The sequence below is a fragment of the Strix uralensis genome, chromosome 2 (assembly GCF_047716275.1).
Source record: "Strix uralensis isolate ZFMK-TIS-50842 chromosome 2, bStrUra1, whole genome shotgun sequence".
NCBI classification, from domain to species: Eukaryota; Metazoa; Chordata; class Aves; order Strigiformes; family Strigidae; genus Strix; species Strix uralensis.
The window spans coordinates 107,042,941-107,067,666 of NC_133973.1; the positions used below are offsets into that span (position 1 = coordinate 107,042,941).

Here is a 24,726-nt window from a genome sequence, read left to right on the forward strand (position 1 = left end):
AGCTTACAGGGCCTGACACTGCTCTTCCTCCATGGTTTCTACTTCAATGCTAAAAGTTGTTGTGGCCAAGATAGCAACAGAAAGAGACCAGGACGTTAGTCTCCCTTTCCTTCATTTTCACCTGTACAAGGCTACTATTTTGTCTGTGTTGGGTCAAGGTACACTTTTCTTGCCAGAATGTAGTATCTAACTGAATTTGTAACTTTGAATCCAAGGATGCTTTTAGTCTGTTCTTAGTTTTGCTTTTTTTCTAATAGATGAATCAGCAGCGCATGGCTTGATAGATATGGCTGTGCATGTGTTATTAATAGTAGATGATTATAGTTGTCTTTTTTTGACTGTCTGTTAAATGACTGAGGTTTTGTCAGCTTGCATGACTTACATGATCATGACACTCTTCAACTTCATTAAAATCATGGTAATGTAACTGCCCTTCCCATTCTTCCCTTTGCAGACATGCAGCAATCTGTTTTACATCTAAAGCAGTCTATTATCCGAATGAGGGAAAGGAAGAAGAGGAGAAAGATAACAAGGTCATTACAAACATATAGACTAGCTGTGCACAAATATAAACAGCTACAGTGTAATGTGAGTTAAAGACCAATTACAAGCATGTAAGTTCAGCCACTTAAAGCCATTAAGAAACAGTGTAATTACATGGGGTTTCAAACAGAGTCGGAAGGGCCAAATTCACTGGTAGTAAATACAGCTCTCCACAGTGCTGTTCTTGTTTTCTTTTTGCCAAAGAGAAGCTCTTTCTCACCCTGCAAAGGGCTTTCCAGTTGTCCTTCTAGCAAATGCAGTTGTCTAGAGCAGGTGCCCTATGACACCACCCAAAGAGTCTCAGATTTTTTTTCAGGTGATTGTACAGCACCCTATAACTTGTAGATGGGTCTCAAGTTAATGGCATCAGAGCTACTAGAGAAGCTGACTACCCATTCCTCCCCATCTGGTTAATCACCCGTTCTGTGAGCATATGGTTTATCTCCTGTGCCTGTTCTCCATTTGTTTTTCCAGTAGCCTGTTCTCCAGCAGTTTCACTTATCCTTTCCCTTTGGTGCTCTACATATAGGCCATCTTCATAAATACCATGTATGTTGAGTTTGCCTTGGATGATCTTGACAGTTGTATTCAAAGGTAGAATGGATGTGCCTTCCAAGGCAACCAAAGGAGCTGCGATAAGAACTATAAATGCTAAACCGATAGTCTATATTATTGCTTCTTTAATAATTCTTAAAAGGAGTTGTTATGGAATTGTAGTTTCAGTAAGATGTGAGTAAGTTACTGTGAGTAGGATGGTGATAACCTGCTCATAATGAACCCTGGAAAAATCTTATCAAACACGGGCAGGTCAGTTAAAGTAGAACTGTGCTGAACAAAGACCACAACAGGACTGTGGGCTGAGACAGAGTCCCAAAGTCGGGAAAGCCCTGCTTGTAAAACACAGCTTTAGCAAGCCAGTTCCAAAAACAAACCAAAAAACCAAACAAAAGAATTAAAGCAGGTGGAAACAGTCAAATTCCCAGGAAGAGGGCAGGGAAAGAACTGTGTAGGTCTAGGTGCTGTAACTTAATGATACTGCAGCCTTTTCTTCCGAGAATCAGACTGAAAATTGAAGACAACATAAAAGGAGAAAGATGTGTCTACAGAGAGTTGCAGCCTTTCTCTTCTCTGTTTTTCCCACAGTTTACGTTTAAGATAGTCTCTTGAAAGAGCATTTAAGTGAAGTGCTAGTGTGCTACATCTTCAGCTGCTTTAGCCTTGAAGAAATTGTGCTCCGAAAGGCACCACTCTCTTGACAGAGTTAGCTCTTGCAGTTTATGCAGAAACATCTCAGTAAAACTCTTTAGCAGCAGGTAGATATAGAAAATTATATGAAATGTACTTAAGTTTGCATTTATTCTTTTTGTTATGCTTTCCATACATTCTGTTTCTCGTTTTATCATCCAGGGACATAATTGTTTTCTTCAACTTAAAGTAAGTTGAATCTTACATCTCATCTGACTTTTTACTCATTTTTCAAAAGATAGTACATATAAATAAAGCTGTCTTGCAGGCAGATCCTTGGAGTGCCTAAAGTCCCAAGATGAGTTTGGAAATTTGAGAAGCTAAATTATTTTTTTCTTAAGGAGACTTTTTTTCTGAATTGGATAGTAAGGGGTCAAAAGCAGAGTGATTACCTCTGATTTAGTGTGACACTGCTGGCAGTGCAGTTTTGGGGAGCATCTGGTGACTAAGCAGTGCATCAATGAGTGAAAATAGTAAGTTACAAAGGCAGTCTGAACAACTGGAACTGGTTAAAGTTCTTCCAGCATGAATTTTAAAAATCACTTGCTAAGAGAGCTGAAAAATAAAAGTGAGTATCAGAGGGCTGGCTAGTGTGACCCTAACTTCCACTCATTTCCTTGACTTGTACTGCAAATGGATACAAGAGGACTGGCAAGCATGAGGCTTTGAGACTGATCGTTGATGATTTGATCACTTCTTACTGTGGACTTCTGGCCCATGTGTGTTCGAACAGTGCTTTTCTACACAGGTTGTAAATCTGTCATGATATTTATTTAGCCTTTTCAATAAAATATATGTAAAAGGTGTGGGTTTATGCTTACTACACCCTTCTAATTCTTACGCAAGGAAAGATTGCATAAAAAGGAGGAAAATGTACCTTTGAAAATACCCTATCTTTTCTCTTAATTGCAGCTATATACACTCTCAAGTTTCTTTGCATTCCTTTCCAGTAAAGATATGACACATGATAGACTAGGAATCTTATTCACAGGCCCACACAGCTTTATCTGTAGGTTGTTTCCCCAGTTCATACTCTGACAGGTCTTTAAAATACCATCCACAGCACTGATTTGCCCATAATGCCTTCCAACTGTGTATTATGTTCATAGAATTTCAGTGTGTTGTAATTTTTTTCAGTTACTGAGTTTCATCCTCTCATCTGAAAAATAGATCCATTATTTTTTTATGAGAAAGAATCTAGTCTCATCTTGGTGACAGCAGTTAAATAGAAGGGTGTTGGGTTTGGGGTTCTTTTCAGAAGCACGTAAATGTATGTTGCTGGATCATCTTGTATGGTGGTGTTGTGCTGCTGGGTCTGGGTGAGTAGTACATTCGCAGGTGAACATTTCTGTGCAGCTTCAGAGACCTGGAGGGAGGTCTGAAGTGCCTGGGAACATGTCACATAGAAAAAGAGGCTGAATGTCAGGTAAGGTTATATCTATATAGGATATAGCCTTGGGGGACATGAAGGCCAGTGGGAAGTAAATAGAAGGACTAGAGAATGCAGGTGTAAAGAATTGCAGATATGCAGTGGAGTCTTGAGGCCAGATACCTGCATGTTGCCAATCTCCATGCCATAAAATTCAAAGCATAGTACAGACTGTTTTTTGATCTCTATCTCTAAAGAGCTTCAGCAGAGTCAATATAACCTTACTTGTTTTTTTATTTAGATTCTAAATTGTGGATGAAATAGGAAAGGATTGAATGCTAAAGCATGATGCACAGCTAGCCTAGAGTGTAAATATATCCCTTCTTAATCACTCAGTAACCAATGCACTTGGGTATCTTTCAGCTATCAAGATATTCTAGAAATACTTGGCATTTCAGCAACGCTGATCATCCAAACAAGTCCAATGGCAATAGGAGATCTGTATTCCAGAAGTGGTAAAAGATCAACAAGAACATGTATTAACTGTCTACAGGAGTGTTGTTTGAATGGTACCCCTGAACTGGGTGAAATGCAGTTATATACAATGCAAGGTCATGCATAAGATTAATAAATTATAAATGGGGATCTCCTCACTTGAAACTTGATAAGGAGGAAGAGGAAACAGGCAAGCTATTTGACTCACAAGATAAGTATTATCTCCAGTATAATGTATCTGTAAAGGTTACTGTGATCATAAAATACATCAGGGCAGTTTTTCCTAGTACGGCTTGGGATGTTTCGTAACATTTTACAGGATTCTGCTGAGACTTGAACTGTAATTTGATAATTCATGTTTACAAAAGAAGCTGATTCCAGGTCTTGTAGAAAAGAGCTATTAGGCTATTCAGGAGAATGAGGAGCCTATTTTAAAAAAGGAGAGTAGAAGAGTATGGTTTTTTTGGCTAAAAATGAGTTTTGTTAGAGATAGGTAAGTAAATACCAGGGATTTTAAAAAATAATAATAAAAAATTAAGAGTTAATGCCAGGGCTGGTTTAGAGCCCAGTTGGATGTTAAATGGCTGCGAATAACTTTTATCTAATTACAAGAAGCCTCCTTGCTACATAGGGGAGTGGTGCTCTAGAACAGCACTCCAGCGGGAAACGTATAGGTAAAAGAATTGACTGTTCTAAGATTAGTCTCGATGCTTTTACATAGAATCCATTTATGATGAATCTTGAGGTATGATAATGAGGAAGAGAAATGAAGCTGCAGTTGCAGGTGAATAGACTTGATTCATGAGGTCTTTTTCAATCCTTGAGCCCTGACAGTCCAGCAACAGAAAATGTAGATCTCTTGCACCCAGACAGTAGTGAAGCAATAAAAAGGTTTCTGCACAAAAGACACATTTACTTTCCAGCTATTAAGTAATTTTCTTGTCTCAACTCCTTAGCAGAGGGATATATTGATCCATACATAATGTATGGTAAGGAGCCCCACCGTATGCATGTGTCTTTTTCAATTTCTTCTGGTTAGGAATGGACAACTTCTATATGTCTGAGCCAAGTTAGTTGTTTCATCCCTGGCCTCTTGTTTGGCACAGGTAAGTAGATTCCTTACATAGTTCTTTCTGGCTCTAAGTTCATTTTGGCTGCCAAAGCAGTGGGTGTGTTACTTTCTAAAATGTATTTGGTTACAGATCAAATTGAATTTGAAGAGAATACTGCAATGGCATAGGCTTATCTTTGTGTCTGGTCCCTGCTTACTGCTTTACCAGATACTTTCTTTCTCATAATACATATTTATTAACATTGTTGAAAGCTTTTTATCTACAACAATCTTTGTCATAGATGCTCTTAATGTTTGAGCTTACATACTTTCCCTGTGTGGTAACTTGCTTGAGATTTGGAGAAAATAATACCTTGTTGAAGGGATCTGTAAAGAGTTTATTGTGGAGAATCAAGGACCCTTTGTTACGTAAAACACCAAAAAGACCAAATTTTAAATTTCAAATGCTAAAACAAATTTAAAAGATTTAAATAAAATTTTAAAAAGCCTTTATTAGTTAGCTTGTGATTTTTATTTTTTTTTTTTTTTTAGCTAACACAGACCCTGAAAAACACTTTCAAATCACTTTCAACAGGAAAATGTGAGGTTCACAGTGGGAATTGGTTGAAGGTGTTTAGTGATCTGTATGATAGTAGAAACATTTCACTACAGAGAGGCTGCAGTGTTGATAGTAAGCATGGTGCCTTTCTGTGTTGCTAAGTCTGACAGAGAAGATGAGTTCTTTTTTCTGTGTACCCTGATTTTGGGTTATTTGGATTAAATTTCTGCAAAGCTTTTGAACATGAAAATTTTTGTCTGTTGACCGTAAGTCATTAACAGAATCAGAAGTCTTAATCTAAAGGTTTAAGTATTTATCACGTGTTATTAAGGATTTTCAAGATCAGTAGTTTTTCAAACTTCTATTTTCACTGTTTTCAGCTCATCCCCTATTGTAGCTGCATTCATAGGCTTGTCTTGTTATTGGTGAAAAGACAGAGAAAAGTATGTTTGTGCGATGAACCGTAATCATAAGGGGTCATGTTCAGGGTGTTTGGATACCACCTTAGTTCTACCTTAAGCTTTTAGCTGCAGAAATCTCAGATGCAGCCCAAGTCACCCACTGAATCATGACCTAATCCTAGCAATCACACTGAATCCTTTGCTTCTCCTGTTTTGACCATGGAATTCCCTACATGCCTGTAATTGTACAAAACATGAGGCTGCAGGGGAACAGCCAAACATCAAAGTCATGCCAGAGCACAGAGACGATATAGAGACAATATGTAAATGTTGCCTTTCTCTCCAAAAAAAGAAAGGCTGTTTCTTTACTTGGGCTATATTAAGTTTGTCCCCAAATGCAAACAGTAGCAGCAGCAGGACATTGGTTAAAGCAGTTGCCCAGAACCAAGGAGATTTGAGGTTTGTAGCTCTATGAAGTACCACAGAATCTGAACCTGTAGCTCCCCGATTCCAGCAGACTCCACTAGCCATGAGGATCAGGGGTATTCTGAGATTAGGCTTTTCTCCACGTCGTCTTTTGGGGATGGGCATCTTCACCTCCAAAAAAGATAAGATTCTAGAGGGAAACTACCCAGAAAGGCAATCTGCCTTTTTCTGTTGATGTAATGGGGATTCCTGTATGATTTAAGTGAAATCCTGGGTTCTGGTTCCCATTTTGAAGGCTGTCTCTGTATTTTCCATTTAGAAGCTCTCGGTTTAAAGGAGTTAAGTGTCTCTAGCATGGACAGGAGCTTAGTGTCTTGCATGCCAGTTTCTAGTGGCCCATCTTCAGCAGAGGTGACCCAGGTTATTCCATAGTCTGGTGTTCATAGCACTCTCCTAGACAGGAGCAAGCTGTAGAGTTAATCTGCTTGAGCATAGCCCAGAATTTAGCCTACTACTAATGGAACAGGAAGACCTCCTTTTCCGGACAGTAGGAATCTACTCTCAGAAAACTTGATATACTCTACTCAAATTGGACAGAAGAGTGACTAGAACAGGTCTGAACCAGGTATCTACTTGAGGACACCATGTCTGTGCTTAATAATTTGTGTCATTTGGTATAAGGTGACTCCCTGACAAATGTGCAGAAGCACAGAATTGTCCTCCGGAGGCAGCTGGTGAATCACCCTGCCAAGTGTTTGCTCTAGGTGCTGCAAAGTGTAAGATGTGTAACATCAGATGTTTTTGGTTTGGTCTTACGTCTCATTTTTGTTGTGTAGTTTGCTTGGGGCTTGTTCCCTCCAGTTTGTGTCATGACAGAAGAATTTTGCATTACCAAATGTCACCTTTTGAATTCTCAGCTTCAGGGACTGTTTTCCTCACTCATGATTTGAAACAAAACTGTGTAATAAAATGTTACATCTGCACATTTGATTGTGGAACTGCAATTTTGGTAGAATCTTTCTTGGTGGACTCAAGTGAACACCTCTAATGTAGGCATAAAAATAATTATATGCAGTGAAGAGAGGTAGTCCTGTAGGACTGAACTCTCCATTTCTTTGCGTTGTTACAGAATATCTTTTCATCTGACCAGAACAGCAAACTCACCCTAATGAAAGAATTACATCTAAGAGAATAAAATTTCAGTGGGACAGAGCTGTTGGGTGTGAGGGTTTTTTAAAATCAACAGTCATCATTAACCTTTTACCTTTACTAAGAACAAGATTTAGCCCTGGTTTTGCACCCTAGAACTCTAGTTATGGAGCCAATGTCATTCTAGATTTACCTAGTTTTCCCTCTTTCTGCTAAATTATGTAGAATCCCAGGTTACAGGATACCTGAAAAGCTGAGACATCTCACGTCCTGCTAACTTAGTTTTAGGCCTTCCAGCTAGGAATGACCGCTCCCAAATTGGTCCCTTTAAAAAACGATGCGTGTGGTATTTATTTTAGATATTAGAAGGACTTTAGTTACTTAAAATAATTTTTGTTCTGCTTTGGTTTTATTTTAAATGGACCATCTGAATCTGCATTGTATTTGTTTATATAATTATCTTGAGGCCTAAACATCTCAGATGTTTTCAAATGAAAGTACATGTTATTAGTAGATTCCAGGAACTCAGAGTAGTACATCTTTAGAGATGTCTGCCTTGGATAGAAATAAAAACTTGAGTTAGGCACCGAATTTTCTCTTGGCGGCCTTCTGTGGTATCAATTTCTTGCTTGAGTTTCTGACACCATATGCGTTGTAATAATCACAGTTTGCACAAACAGAATTTTATTATATCCACAGAGTTTTCTGTGTATTTTCATCCATAGTTTTAAAATACCCTACGCTAGAATTTGATAAAATTGTTTCAGCATTTATATGTATGTAACTGATTTTCTTAATCAATACATCATATTCATATAAGTAATATTCAATGTCATATTCAAGTCATAATCTTTATGTAGATATATATGCACACACACACATATGTATAGATGTGTATAATAATTTGAAGGGGCAATATTAAGAAATTTGCACAAAGGAGGGGGGGCTTCTCTGGATGCCAGCTCTGAGGCAGGAGAATGTGCCAGATAATTTTGCACTCCAGTTTCAAATCAATGTAGCCAGGTAAGTATGCACAGAAAAAAAACCTCATTAGTGTAATAAGTTGAATATAATGGTGCTGAGAAGGCCTTTACAAGTAATTATACTATGTAATTTAATTTTTGGCACAACTTGGTGGGGGGAGGGGGGAGTTAAAGGTAATGCTTATTCCTTTCAAGATGTCTCTTTGAGTCAACATGCTCTTTTGTAGAAGCCACTGTCTACATGCCAGGAACTGCCAGCTGTTGAGACTCACTTGTGCTGTTCACCTTTTAACCACAACCAAGTATCACTAGTAGCGCTTAACTTTTTAACCTTCTGGTCTGCAGTGCTATGTGGCCAAGAAAAAAAAAAAGTCAGATTAGAAAAACACAACTTCTAGTAGCAGCAACTGTTAGATGATTAAATTGTAGTTTATCCCAAATGTTGTGAATCAAATGGAACATGATTAAGCAGTATGCACAAAAATTAAATATTAGTCTGAAAAAGTTGCGGATCAGTACTGCTCAGCGTAAGTGCTAGGAAATTAGACTCTCCTTGAGGAAAAAGATAAGCAAATATGTGATGCAGTTAGATTAGAACAAGTGCAGATTATTTTTCCTGCTAAGAATAAAAACATTTTCATCAAAGCTTCTCTGTGTTAAGAATGGTATATCACATTTAACTCCCTTTGAAATGAAATGATTTATGGTTCACCTGATATTTAAATTGGAAGACTACAAGGCAGAGAGAACAATTTTTTGACATAACTCTTCCACATAGTTACTAAATAATCTAAAACAGCAAACAAAACGGAGCAATTTAACAATCTAGGCTTCACAGTACAAAGTCTGTGTTGTATTTCCACATTAACATCTTTGATTCATTGGTACTTTTTGTTAATGGAGGATAAGGTTGATCACTGTGCCATACAGTTGCTTCAGAAAGAATGTATAAAAACTTTTTATTGTTGGTATATCTCAATTAAAATTATCCTTCTGCAAGTTCCCAAGTTTAACTTCATGTTGTGAAGTTGCACTGTTCAAAGGCATGGGCTTGCAGTCTTTTTTTAATCACAAAATTGCACAGAGGTCATTGTTTAGAAACAGATGAAAGTACATTGAACAGTTGAACATCGAGACCACTGTCACCTTCTTCCTTTGAACATACCTGAGGCCATTAGAAAACCAATAGCTGTATTGATGATAAAGTGCTATAGGAACCTGTCATCTCTGCACTTTGCCCATGAGAAGGGATTTCATGTTTGGGTTTTTTTTTTCATGAATATGTATGTATGGTTTCATGGGAAAGATCAGGATCTCATTAGGATGTAATCTTTAGAAATACTGTAGTTAGGCTTCATAGCTGTCTGCTCTTTTATCCATTATTCCAAGGTCTCTGTGGATGAAACCAATACTTTTTTTCCCCTGCTTTTGAAAAGAACTGTGAACGTTTTACCTTCAGTTTTTCCTTGTGTTTGCCAGCCTGCAGTCTCTGATAGATTTTTGTAGCCAATTAATATATTTAAATTGATGTTGCTGCTTTGTCATCTGCTGTTCCCCAGCCTTGATGGCAGAAGTAGACAGATGGATGGGGGAAGGGATTGTTTTGTCTGGATGAATTTAGAGCATAAAGAATATGTTAAATTGACAGAGTTGCAAACTGAAGTCTCCTGATTGCCTCTGTCCTTGCAGTATTCACAGTTCCTTCTTGTGCCTCTTCCCCAGCTCAGGCCTAGCAGTAAGTTCTGTGTTTGCTTTTCTTTTTTTGTTATTACTTACTTTGATTACATTGCAGCTAGTAAATGCAAAGCTACTGATGCTTTGTGACACTTTTTTAGTGCCTGTTAACCCAAAGTACTAATTTGGAAGTATTTTCCAGGCACAGCTTACAAGGCAAATGTAGACCAATTGGTGGTGGTGGTTGTTACTGGGTTTTGTAATTAATTGTAGCTGCTGAGAGCCCAAAATAAAACTTTGAAGTCTTAGCCATTATGTAAAAGACAGAGTGGTGCAACTATTTGTGGCATCTGGGACTATTGATTTACTGCGGCCCGTCAGTGTTGGAGGAGTGCGCTGCTACGTCAGCGGTGCGCTCTATTGTTTCAACTGCTGTGGCCTTTGTGTTTGATCCTGTCAGTGCTTGCGTCAGTGATGCATATCATCCCCTGCGTGATGTCAAAGTGTGGGTGTTTGGTTATAGAGCCATAGTTAACCTAATGTGCTGCAGTAAATCCTGAATGCTATTTCCTCCTGGGGATAACAGTGATTCATCGCCGTTCACATTAGGCTAATGCTAAGTATAGCAGTGTTCATGAGCCGCAGTATCCACATAGATTAATATCAAAGTCATTGCAGCTTTCTAAACGCGACGCCAGAGAGTGTTTGTTTGCAACCAGATCTGTTTGCTCACCTCCTGTGTTAGGTGTAAACTGATTAGCAGTTCAGCTAAAGGTAAATCCTATGGAAGGATTGGGCTGAAGTAATCCTTTAACTTAATTGTGCTAATTAACGTAAAAGCTTTCAGCTCAAGAACTTGGATCACACTAGCCCATGGCAATCGACAGGCTACAGTAAAAACCAGAGCACCAGTCCTGCGGGATGGCTGAGGAAGCCTTCCTCAGGGAGGGGGGGGAGGCTCATCCCCCACAACACCCGCCGCGCCCGCTCCCTGCGGCCCAGGCCGCGCCGCCGCTTGTGCCGGCCGCCGCTGGCTGCGGACCGGGGTCCGGTCGCCGCCCGGGCAGGGCGGAGCGGGCCGCGGGGCGGAGCGGGGCGGGCAGCCGCGCACCTGAGTGAGCTGAGCCGAGCCGCCCCGCCCGCCGCCGCCGCCGCCCCGCCTGCCGCGGCGCGCCGGGGAGCTGCCGCCCGGCCCCGGCCCCGGCCCGGCCGCTGCCCAACCCGAAATGAGCGGTAAGGTCTCCCGGCCGCCCGGCCGAGCCGCCGCGGCGAAACACAAAAGCAGGGCGTGGCGCGGCGGCGGATGGGGGAAAGCTGTGGTGGCTGGAAAAATAAATAAAAATGCGGGGAATCCGAGCGCTGCTAAACCCCTCTCTCGGTGATGGGCGGGCTCTGGAGGCGGGTGGCCGGCAGGCCCGCGGGGGCTGCGGGGGGGGAGGGCGGCGGCCCCGAAGCCGTGAGCGGAGCGGGAAGGCTCTGCGCTGGGAGGCCATGACGAGCCCGGTTTTGTAAGCGCGGGGCTGTGGGCGGCTGCTGCCCCGGAAGAGCTGTGCCCCCGCCGGCGGGAGCGCGGCAGGGCCGGGGCCGCCTCGGCGCTGGGAACCGGCGGCCCCTGCCCGGCGGCCCCGAATGCAGCCGCGCTTCATGGTTAAAACAGAAATCGTTTATCTGTTAGGCAGGCGGTGGCGGTATCCTCCGGTGTCCAGGTGTTGCTATGTTTGGATCGGCTTGTCACGGTGCTAGCCATTATGCAGCGCGGATAATTTTGGTACTCGTTTGTGGTCGCTGTAACGAGCATAATGAGGTTTTTACAGCCTGCTCAAATAGGCGTGTTGGAGAAGTTCCCCCGCTATTGCTGGGGGGGAGGTATTCCCCCCGTTGTTGGGAATTTTTTTACGTGTTTCCTGTCTCAGGACACATATTCCAAGGTTTATGTGATCTTTAATAGGCATCTTGATTTATTTTTTTGTTTAAGTTAGAACAAAATGCTTGCATAGAAACTAGAAGTTTTCCCTTTCATGGTAGTGAAATAGCAAGTTTCAGGACAATAATAAAGTGTGGTGAAACATGTTTGTTGGCTTCAGTTGAGTTAAATAAACGTTTACTGTGTTTAATGAGTCATTTTTCAAGAATAAAGTATAAAAGTTTGTTTTCTCTCTCACAATACTTCTTTTCCACTTCTTACATAACTGAATTTGTATAGCTGAGAGCATATAGAAGACTCGAGACCTCCTCTTACAATGGTTATTAACTTCCATAATATAGTGATTTGGATAAAGTCAATTCCATTTACGTGCAATATAGAAAAGAAAATTAGATGTTTATTTAACACAAATTCCTGATGTTGTTGTTTGCTGGTACTTTATATTCAGTCTCACCTCATGGTAAAACACACTGCCTTTGTCATGCACCAGTCTAGCCAATACCTAAAAGCACAAAAATTATTCTTGCAGTTTATGTCACTGAACTAGAGCCAAGATCTTCACATTAGTCGCAAAAAAAAACCCAAACCTCTGCTTTCATAGCATTTTTGCATTTTATCTTTAGATACAGGAAAGCTTTTTTTTCTATTTTGCAGATAGTAATATGCTTTCTGTCAAGAAATCAGTAATTTCACTGTAAAGACCCTATGTTCATTAAAATATGTAGTCTGCCAACTTTTCTCCCATGCTTTCCATTTTCTTGAATGTTCCTCTGCAATCTAACTTCATTCCACAGCCACTTGGTAATCTAATCAGAAGTAAATTAGAGTTCACCCTTACATCTTGAATATTTAAAATATATTTTAATTAATTCTGGAACTTTAAAGTGGTAAAGATGGGATGTAAGTTTTCAGACTACTGATTTGACTCTATTCTAACACTGCAGTAATTTTTCACGTTCATACATTGCCTTTATGTCTTTGGTTTTGTGACCACTAGATTATGGGTATACTGAAAATGGTTTTGTGGATCAACCTTTGTACCGGATTGGAGATAGCCACCTTTTTTTGTTTGTTAGAGAGATTAAAGCACTAAATAAATAAGCTTTAAAAAGATTGTTAAACAATATTCTTTAGATGTTTAAAGCAAAAAAGCCAAACACGGAAAAACTACAAGTAAGCATTACAAGATATAAGCTGTGTAAAATCCACCTTATTTAAGAAATTAAACCATTATTTGGTTGAATGGCTTCCATCACTGTTGACTTTTTTGAATTTATTGTAAGCTCATGCTGTAGAGCACTTTTTCAGCTTCTCTTCAGCTGCTTTTCACTTCACTCTCATTGCTTTTTAGCACTTCATACTCAGGAGAAACTTTCACTGAAACATTTTTGAGTTTCAGCTGAGCAAAAGGAACTGACAGATTCAGTTCTCAATTTATAGCTTACTGTAGTCCTTATATTCTTTACTGTTACAGAGTTCAGTTAATCTTTCAATTAAGACTTTGTTCTTCAAAAGTCTCTTCACCCTCTCCCCCACCTATGGGTTAACAATTTGTTGATAATAAGCTGTGATTCTTTTTAGGTAATACATTTCAAAACTTCTGTATCGTATTTTAAAGAAGTCCCTGTAATATGTGTAATCAAGTTGGATTGCATGCTGCTTTTTTTAAAGAATGCTTTTCGTTCCTTTTCTCCTCCCTTAGCATTTGGACATAGTTATCTTTATTTTTCTGTCAAGTTCATACTTATCAGAATGCAGTATGCTAATCTTATATACCGTACTTTGCATTTACTTAGTACTTTCCATTTGCAGATCTTAACTGAGTTTATAAAACATTAATGTGGAACTATGAATGCCCTTTCAGAAGTATTATTGAAACTTCACTAAGAGTTGCATTGGTGTTTTTGGTAGCTCCACTACACTGAATTGGAGATTTGGAGAATGCAGCCTGGAGTGTCTGAATCCCAGCCTTATGTGTTTGCCACAAAACCTGGATGGATTATATTGTGTTTCAGGTTTTCTTTAATAATTAAACTTCAGCGATGGTTGCCTTGTGTATTTTAAACACAAAAGCGTAAAGATGTCTGTAGGCAGTCTCTCTTGAAGCCTGTGTCAATGTGCTTGCTCTGATAGAGGCTAATCTATACAGATCAAATACTAAAGGGGAGGCCATAAGGGTAGGGCAGACACACAGAAATAACTTTCTTGTTTCTAGCTTCCTGAAATAAAAGTAACACTTCTGGGTTTTATAGCTCTTAATGGATTACCTCTCTCAATTTGTTTAATTTCTTCTGAACCTAACCTTTAGTTTCCACAATGTTCTTAAAGCAAGGAGTTACACAGTTTGGCTATGTATTCCATGAGAAATTCCTTTACCTGTTTTAAACCTTTTACCTGATGATTTAATTTGATATCTCTGGTTCTTGCACATGAGAAACTGTAAATGATCTATCTTCCCATTTTTAGGCAGTTGGAGGAGTTACAGGTCTTTTACTATTCCTCTGCTGCCAGCCCTTTTACATTTTAACCATCTTCAGGTGGAAGAATCCTGATCTCTTTAATCTTTCCTGATAAACAGGTGGAAAGGGACTGTAAACTTCTTTTTTTTTTGTCCTTTCCTAGTTCTGCATGGCGAGACAACCTTAGTGCTCAAAGTATTGAAATACAGCGTGGTTTTATACCATAGGGTAATAATGTTTTCTGCTTGTTCTCGGTTCTGTTAGTAATGATTTTTAATATTCTCTTTCTTTCTGCAAATGCCACCAAACAATGCTCAGCTGATATTTCCTTAGAAATATATATAGTAGCTCCATAGTCTGTTTATTTACAGCTAATTTATGGCTTATCACTGTAAATAAATAATTCTGGGATTGTCCAGGTGCATTACTTTGCACTTACCAACACCGTTTCTTCTACTTTTTTATCATTTGGTCATTGAGTACTGTGAGATCCTTTACAGCTCTCTGAGAGCATACCAAAAATTTGTCACCTCGCTGTTCATTTCCTTTTCCAGAAGTTTTGTTAATACATTCAACAGGTTCTTCTTTGTGTGCCTGTGGGACTCCTTTGGTCGCTCTAGGTACTTTGAAAGCTGATCATTTACATGTCTTTGTTTCCTGTTCTCAAGTCAGTTTGTTATTCATGAAAAGCCCTTTTCCCTTTTTAACCAAAGGTAGCATTACTTCCTTAAGAATCTTTGAGAGAGATTGTCAAAAGCTTTTTGAAAATCCAAGTATGTAACAGCGTCCCTGTGCTCTTTGAAGATTGCAGAATTTCCAGGCAGTACTTTATCTACAAATGCCACCTTAAAACATTCCTGTTCTGTCATATTTATCTAAGTGTCTGCGAACTCTGTTCTTTCTGGTTTGCATGGTGCAAGGATCATCATGGTATCACAACTTTTCCATTAGTTGAAGTAGACCTACTTGTTTGTAATACACTGGCTTTCCCCTGGGACCTTAAGTTAGTGTCCTATTTGCCACCTCCCACTCCTGTGGTGCTGAGACTACTTTAGGTGATAAGACCTACTAGTAACAGAGCAGCAATTTTGTAAGTAATTTTCTTTACAACTCTTAACTGAATATTACCTGGTTTCAGCAATTTGTTTCAAATATTTTTTTGTTTGTTTTAACGTCTCTTCTACTGTGTCTTCATCTTGGGACACTTCTTAAGAAGTTTTGACATAAGCTCTTTTCTGAGCTTACTGACAGAAAAGGGAGAAATACCTGCTGGTGAATCTTTTTAGTTTTGTTTCTGTTGGTGTTTTTTTTTTTCTAACTGTTTCTTAGATTTCCAAGGCTGCTGTTTGCTATAATTTTATCTGTACAGTTCATTGCCTTTGTTTATCCATGTTATCTTGTATATTTTTCACAGAGACTTTTCAGTTCAGTATGTTCTTTCAACTTGCTCAAGTTATTAAGTGGTGCTGTACTGAATATTTCTGTAATCCATTTAGGTCCTGCTCAGGTTCCAATGATGTCCCCAAATGGTTCAGTGCCTACTATTTATGTGCCTCCTGGATATGCCCCACAGGTATGTCCCTTCATTTGACTCTTACTTTATTTCTTTTCATGCAAATTACAGCAGTAGAGCCAAAATAGCTAATTCAGTAAATTAATGTGTAAAGTTTCAGAGTCACTGTGGTCAAGCAAGTAAATAAGGGGAGATGTCCCATAGTATCTCTGTCGTGGGAGACTTCTCACGCTGTATGTGTCTCTTTAGTTATGTATTAACTACTTACATGACAATAACAAGCACAGTTCCTTGTTGAGTTCAGGATCCTAATGTACGAGATGCCCTCTGAACATAAAATACAATCATGACACAAATAGCTCATTGTGCAGGACCTGTACTGATTTCTGTGTTTGTGGATGTTTCTTCTTGACACCAGTATAATTTTATGTATATACACAGTTCATATCTGGGAAGTTCCCTGCAGGTGAGGAGTAAAACGGATCAGTTCAGCTGTCTATTTGAGATAAATTATCATATGATATGTGTTTCCACAACTTATCTTAAAATGGGTCTCTCATTTTCTCACTGCTATGTGATTCCTAATTTAGATGCCTGAAAATTAAATGTGAGCTAGATAACCTGGACATCCTTTAAAGTAGATTAAAAGGATGATTCCTTTTGGCTATTTTTGACACCTGTATTATAATGAGATGTGTGGCCTTCTAGATGGTGTCTCTTTCCCTCAACTGTAGAACAAGTCTAGGAGTTAGTAGGTCAGATCTGGAAGTTATAGCAGATGAATGCCACTCTCCATAATGTAAGATTTTCTCATGATGTTCTGTTGTTGTGACCAGTCTACCTCTGACTCAGCATGCATCCCATGGTGTGCACTGAGAAGAGACTTAAACATGTGAAATGCAACCAAAAAATCCATGGTGTCTAGCAGATGTTGGACTAATTATCTGGATGGCATGAAGAGTTACCCTCTGTTAAGTTAGGCAGACTAACACTCTGTGGTTTTAACTTTTCATCTGTTGAAAGTTGGCTGATAAGTTGATTCATGTATCCTTCATAGTTGTTCCCAAACAGGCAGAGAAAAATTAATTAAAAATAACTATGAAAGTCGATTTATCTTAGGTCATAGTAAAAAGTCTTTATTTCTATTAGAATTCATTTTTAACGAACTGAAAGAATTTTTGAGACAAGTGAAATTCTGAATTTTACCATATTTCTCGAGTACTTAATTTCAGTTGATGAAGTAATGTTTAAAAAGTTGTGTAACCTGTGCCAATCTGAATAATATTTATAAAATGAATTTATCCTTCCTTTGAGGACAGCTTGCAGCAGACAGGCTGAAGGATTGGGCCTTGCTGAGGCATGCTCGTTAGCCTTTCATTAGAGCTTGTTAGTGCAAGCAGGTGTTGTGCTAACACAGATCTCTGACTTTTGAACTGAAAGTGCCTCACATCTATCCAACTCAGAGTACGGGTGGAATGAGCTCATGTCTGCTGTTTTCATCTGAGTAGAAGTATCATAGCCCAGGAAAACCTGTAGTTTATAAGGCTTCTGAAGTATTTACTGCTGACAAAACATACCAGCTGTTGTGGTTTATGATGGAAATTCTGTTACAAGCCAGAAGATTTGATAGTAGTCTTGCAAACAGGAAAGTCTAACACTATTGAGCTAAGAGTTATCCCAGACTTAATGCAGTCTCAGCAAAGTAACTTATGTGGTTTCTTCAGGCATAGTATATTTTTAAATGTCAGCAACTGCAGATATATTTTGAGAGAAATTGGAAACCAGCTAAATGTCTAAAGCCATCAGCCTGGAAGAACAACTTCAGCATAACCATCTTTTGCCTACCCTTTTTCATTTAGTTCTGTTATGCCTCTGCTTGCTTCAGTTCCTGTTTGGTGTACTGTCCTCTGTTAGAAGTTGGGGATAACTACAGAATAAAGCATATTTCTTACATCACATAAATAAAAAGCAATTCATAAGTTGATTTACTTCCCCCTTCCTTTTCTTTTGGAACTGTAGTTGTAAAACTCTGAAAAAAACCAGCTTTATTCATCCTCTCTGAGCTGTCTATATTTGCTGTCAGGAGTGAGTTTTCCAGTGCTGTTTGGTTGGTTCAGTCAACCAAACAGGTCTATGCCAGAACTACATGTTTTGCTAGCACAATTAGGATAATAGATAGATAGTTTACTTTTTTTAACTTACAATTACATACTTGACATGATGCTCTTACTGTTTTTTGGAAGGTTTTTATCTGTGTAGTTGCCTGGTAGAGGCCTACCATTGAGTTGATGTTTGGTTTAGAAGCAGTTACAGACTTCTCAAACTCTTCATTTTACACTACTAAACTTAAGGTCCCTCCTGCTATGAATTGGGTATCTATTTCTGAGTTAGGCTATGAGCAGACCGAATAAAACAAATAAATTATAAACTAAGCCTGTTTTTTTATGGACGCTGCTTCCTACATAATCTGAATTTGCTCATAAAGTGATGACAAATTGCAATTTATTTTTTTTGTAAACAAAAAGAACTTAAATAATTAAAACTACATTTCAGTGTTTAGAGAATTTCACTGGACAGCAGAAGTTCTAGTTGTATTTACTGCTGTTAATATACCCTGCTTTTAGGATACCACACAGCTATGGTTGCACAGACGGGAAGAGTGTTGTCTTTAGTGAAATTACTCTTTCCCAATAACATCAATTTCTGTATACTGAAAATAGCCCATTTTTTAAAGTCACATGGTATGTATGTATTTTAAAGCTGTGTTTACTTAGGTCATTTATATTAATTTCCAGCTCTATATTTATATAAGTAAGGTGGGATTAGCTCCATTGTGTACATACTTTTATGTCTTCTGAATGTTATTGCATATTCATAGAGATCTTCATTCTACCATTATACCAGAAGCATACAGCTGTGTCTATGTTAACTCTCTCAGTAAAATAGTGAAGTTTTGAAACAATTTCCTAGACGAACCTCACTTACCTTGCAGTGGTGCACGATGATTTTGGGGTGTACAAATCAGATTGCTGTCAGAGAAAACAAAAGCAGAAGCTCAGTTCCAGATGTACCAGATGCACACCAACCCCTAATGGAGGCATGATAAAACCAGTGACTGATCCTCCAAGCAGCTTTCTGTCATGGACTTGGTCGAAGTGTTCATACCAGGGCATGGGACTAAATCTAGCCAAGCATAATGCCCTTAATCTTAAGCAGTGGAATTGGAAGCAGCTTGGCACTAAGTGCTTTGATCTGCTTCTGTTGCACTCATTGGTGTATGTGTACATGTCCCCACCTCATTTCAAATGTCAGTGAAAACTTATGTCATAGGGTTGCTTTGTCTCCTGCTTCTGAATGTAGTCATGATATTCCAGATTCTTCTCCTCCCTTTCTGGATAAATGTTCCATCCTAAATCTTACATTACAGTCCCTGCTGGCATTATTTTACAGCATTTTACTAGGAACTGAAGAACAATTTATTCACTGCCATCCCAGACACTGAAGTTATTGACACCACGATACATACAAGTCAAATTGTGCCAAGATCATCTCTAGATATTACCAACAGTCACATATTTTTTTGACTTTACCAATAGCGATACAAACATCTAGATAGGATAATGATGGCAGTTTTCCCTGTCTGTGGTGTACTTCAGGGATGGACCTGTTTCTGGTCCGATTGATGACCAACCCTTGTTTGGCAAGGAGCATTTTCTGCTTCAGTAATTCCTACATTATGTGCCTTCGTGCCTGCTCTCCACCAGACCCCTATATGCCACAGAGCGGAGACATGCTACCTGTACCTTGCACAGCACACCTCAGCTCCCTGCATCTTACGTGACCATGCTTCTTCTCATCATGGTATTGCATATGCTGCTTTTGTTTCTTTGAACTTCTAGCAATATTGCTTAGGGCTGCACTTGGGTCCCTCAGCTGAAGGCTGTCCTGTCACATCTCCCATTTGTCATTTTTGCACAACAAGCCTCTTTGCACACCAGAGTCTGGCAGAGGCTGCCACAAAGGTCCCGTTTTCTGAGTAGCATGTGATTTCCTTCAGGGTGCAAGATGTTTTAACAGGCAGGGGGAAGAAAAGAAAAAAAATTTTTAAAAACTACCTTGAGTTGTGAAGGAGTCTTGAGAGGGCTGAATACTATCCTGTTAGTTTTTTTAACAGCTTGGTGCAGGCGATGGCTGCCGCATGCTAACAGGTACAGTATGGCAAGCGCCTCCTGGGTTAGTGTTGGTGGACCGAGTTGGGCACAGAGCAAAGACCAGACACTGTTGTGCCTTTTCTCTCACCATTTATGCTGAGTGAGGTCCATCTACCCACCAAATCACTTCTAGGGAGCAATATAGTTGTTATACTGTAGAGCAAATCCTAGGAGCAGTGTAGCATATGAGCAGTGTGAATGAGGGTGGAAACAGGACCCTGGGGAGAAGCTAGGCTCATGCCATAAATATACTTGGTTGTTTATAAGATGTTGCTACAGTCAGGTCTTTTTTAAACAGTATTTTTCCCTATCACACTGAGACATTAATGGCATTGTTGCAGTTAATACATTTAGCATAGATAGCCCTTTAATTGTCCTTTTTTTTCCTCTGTTTCTCAAGTTGGAGGGTTTTACTCTTCCTAGTTTTGTTTAAGTATCTACAGAAACACCTTTCAGACTGTTATTTCTCTTAAGATACATGGTGTCTCTCACTGTACAGGTTATTGAGGATAACGGTGTTCGAAGGGTTGTGGTGGTTCCCCAGGCTCCAGAATTTCATCCGGGTGGTCATGCAGTGATACACAGGCCTCCGCATCCCCCACTGCCTGGCTTCCTTCCTCTTCCAGCCATGATACCCCCTCCACCACGTCATATATATTCACCTGTGACCGGAGCTGGTGACATGGCAACGCAGTACATTCCACAGTATCACACCTCACAAGTATATGGGGACCTGGGTAAGTAGCTTATCAACTATTGCAAGTTCTGTCAAAGGAAATAATGCTCTGCTCATTTCCAGCATCTGTTACGCTGATGTACAGGCTTTATCAAGCAAGACTTAGAGCTTGAATGGGAACTACACACAAAAGTTTTATGAGGATACCAGTCTTGTTTTTACGAAGCTTATTATTCCAGAAGAAGTTCTTTAAATTAATTTGACTTATCTATTCAGTGATCTATTAAACATACAGATTATTTCTTGTGTATCAGTTATAGATTTGCCCAAGAAAGCAGTGCAGGAAGTGTTTGTAGTGATTCAGCTGATGCCATCCCCAGAGATTCCGTGTTTAAATCCATACCTGAGCACTGTTCTGAGATCTCATGTCTTGCAAGTATCTTGCTTGACGCATGAAACAGGGGTTCTTGGTATTGATTATGAAACAGTGTTTACCATTTTTCATAAAACTGTATGCATTTAGTTCCAATGTCCATATTGAAGTCCAGTTTGAATAATCAGGTGCCACCAACCTAAACTTAATACTGTAGTTGAAGTTGTCTTTGGTAGTGCTATTGACATCTGCCTTTAATACGGTTTAATATGGTTTAGTGGCAAAGTGTACGTGTGTACTAACTCAAGGTTTGGGTTGTTAGATTAATATTTACATTTCTGGTAGACTTACTTTTCTTTAGATAAACTTCTGCTACAAGGCAGGTGCTGACCTTGGAAAGACTTTCAGAGAGGTTGCTGTTTTTAGAGAAAGAAGCTAGAAGCTATGGAGGGGGAGACCAAACACAACTTTGTCATGTCTCTGTAGATGGGTGGATTCTCAGTGTTCTATGGTACTACTAAAATAATCTAAAAATGTCCTCCAAATAGTCACTGTGCTTAAATACTCATGATGTACAAAGTTGTCGGACAAGAATATACGGATGTCTTGATCTTCCTGAAATTCTTAGTGTTTCTGTATTCTTTAAGTGGTACTTTGTTTCTTCTTTGCACTACTTTGATAACAGTACGTTATTAGATTCTCTTTGGGTGCTTATTTATAGTTTTATTAATTTCTTGGTTTCCTGTAGATGGGCAGTTGTTTGCTTTTAGTTTGCTAAATTAAGAGATTGGAATATGATAATTAAATGCATAAAAGGTAAAGGAATGGAATTCTTAATGGAATAATATTTTTTAGATTTCTGCTGATAGGTTATATCTCTTTAAGTATTCAGTGATAATTTGCTAAAGCTAATATAAAAACAAATTATAAAGTGGGATCTTCGATTTTGCTTTCTTTAAAATACGTACATAAGATCCCTTGGATTTAGGGAATTAGAGGACTAAGGATGCTATAATTTGTTACATACTTGCTACAGATTTCATATTTAATTCTGGACCACTGACTTTGCCTATGGCTTTCAGAAGTCAAAGCCTAGAGTTAGCCTCCTATATGAGGAATCTGAATTCAAGGGGGGGAAAAACGCAAAAGCACTTAGAGCATGGTAGTTCTCTAACAAGAGCATCTAAATCTCTAATGGTAGTGAAAATCAAATTTCTAGATAGTCACAGCTTATCTGGTAGTCCTCTATCAAATTTTCTGGGAATTAATCTGACCTAAAAAAACAGAAACTGAAAAGTTCCCTAGTTTTGTGATTTTTATCCTTCTTGAAAGGAAGTTTTATTAGATCTTGTTTTCTATGCTTCCTAGCACATAAGGAATAACAAATGACTGAGTGATCCAACTTACCTAAAAATGGACAAATTCTTTGCTGGTTTGAAGGATATATTTTTTTTGAAAGCTTTCATCATTTATAGATAGGGTTACAGTGAGGAAAGAGTTGGTGCCATGTGACTCTTTTAAAGTCTTGATTCAGAAAGCTGTTTCTAAGCATAAAGGTGAAATAGATAAAAATGGTAGAATTGGACAGAAAAGTTCACCAGTCTGCAGTTTATTTTGTTTCATTAGTCTTGTGCTGACTTTTTTCCAAAGCCATGTTCTGTCTTAGAGATGGGACTTCAGTGATACTACAGCAATGCCTCGGGTATAGTGTACTTACAAGACCTAGCCATACTATCTTCAGCCTTTTAGCGTCTTTTAGTTGCTCTGTGTTTTTGTGGGGTTTCTCCCTGTTGATTTCTGCTGAAGCACCATTAAAGTAATAGAGCTCTAGTTGCATTCCAAAACTTTTGTATTTTTTATTCAGCATGAGAGCAAACCTCCTCCAGTGTAATAAAATAGCAGGTTTTTTCTGTGTTGACTTTATCCTGTACCTTACAGCTCAAGGAAGATTATAGAAACGTTTTAAGAATAATTTTTAAGTAGAAAAAAGATGTGGGAAGGAAAGATTACACTTTCTCCCCTAACATGTTGTTAATGTCCAGTTAGTGTATATCAGTTTACCTGCTGGACACTTCAGTTTCCCAATAGGAGTAGAGATGTAACTTTACACACAAGTGTGCACTTAATGCACTTAATTACATTCTGTTCCTAGTGATTATTTTTAATTTTTTTCTTCTTCACTGCCATTTAGATACTCTGCCTGCTCATGGAAGATCCAACTTTAGAGATGAAAGGTCTAGTAAGACATATGAAAGGTTACAAAAAAAGTTAAAAGATCGACATGGAACTCAGAAGGATAAGTTAAGCAGTCCTCCATCATCTCCTCAGAAATGTCCTTCTCCTACAAGTGAACATAATGGACTAACAAAAGGACAGGATGCAGCTGGTATAAGCACAGGTTCTACCAAAAGCAAGTCTTTGGGTAAAGGAAAAAGCAATTCTCAGACAGACACAGAAGTAGAAGGTAAGTATTAACAACAGTAATATATATATATTATGCAAGTCTGGTGTCTGGCTGAACATAGCATCTGTAGATAGAACACCACACTTTGACAATCTGGAAGCTGAGTAGTAGCCCATAAGTACCCTGACTTCCATATAATGAAGTTAAGGGCAATTGACCTGCTTGTCACATTGGAAAGATGGGCCTAAGGGGACAAAACTACTGACATGCAAGTCTCTACATAGATTTGAGCAAATCTTATTAGTCATAATTCATAACCCTGCTTGAAGAAAAATCTGTGCTTTTTCCAGAGCCATTGATGCTTACATTTTAAGGAATCATTGAATATTGGTGGCCTGCTTGATATTGCAGAAAACATGGAAAGAACCAGGTGTCTGATATACTCAACTTGTTAAAGAGGAATATTTTGTAAAAGAGATACTGTTATAAAAAATTCATATAATGCCCGTCCCTACCAACTCATTATTGAAAGGCCTTTGTAGAAAAAGACTGGTCCTCAACACTAGTCCATGTGAGTTCATGTTTTCTAAGGCACTACCATAGGGAGTGTTTATTATTAATATCTGTGTTTCACTGGAAAGCTTGTGATCTCATAAATGGACTGAATTCACTGAGTCTTGGTCATACAGTCATTGTTGAATCTGATGATGTGTCACCATGCACCTTTCAGGTCACTGGCGTAGCACTTCAGATTCAGAACACACAATGTCAAAGACTTGTCATCAGCGAAGTACAATTTTCTCAGAATAGGGAGCTGTAACTAGTGATGCTGAGAGAAACAAACCATGATTTTTCAACTCACTGAACCTTGATCTGAGATGATGATTTTGTGCCAATGTATGTTAGATTGCTGTAAGCCAAAAGGAATGTGAAGAAAGTATGTCTCATCAAGACCAGGAAATCGCAACCTACAAGAGCTGTTTAAAAACATGTGTAGCTCATACTCTGTGAAAGCGTAGTATCAATGGATACCTTTGAGAATTCAGAAGTTGGGAACTATTGCTTCAAACTGGAATGAATACTTGTCACTATAGTTCCAGAGTGGCATTTGTCTTGCCTTCACTTTACTTTCTGTTAGTTGGTATTTACCTGTGAGCTAACTTTACCAAGGAACAGGTGGTAAAATGTACTGTTGCTAACATATGTTATGAAAATTATGTTAACGGTTCCTTAGAAGTATTTTATATGAAAAGTGGAAAAGTCCACTTTTC

The 24,726-nt window shown here is 38.8% G+C and overlaps 1 protein-coding gene across 8 annotated transcripts in view; it reads left to right on the top strand.

Moving 5' to 3' along the window:
- Nucleotides 1-24,726, top strand: part of FNDC3A (fibronectin type III domain containing 3A) — a 125,402-nt gene that overhangs the window by 52,196 nt on the left and 48,480 nt on the right. For all 8 annotated transcript variants that reach the window (XM_074859687.1, XM_074859690.1, XM_074859688.1 and 5 more), the window contains 3 exons: nt 15,775-15,851; nt 20,502-20,739; nt 23,243-23,515. In XM_074859687.1, coding sequence (XP_074715788.1) covers nt 15,775-15,851; nt 20,502-20,739; nt 23,243-23,515 — 588 coding nt within the window. The remainder of the gene's footprint in view (nt 1-15,774; nt 15,852-20,501; nt 20,740-23,242; nt 23,516-24,726) is intronic.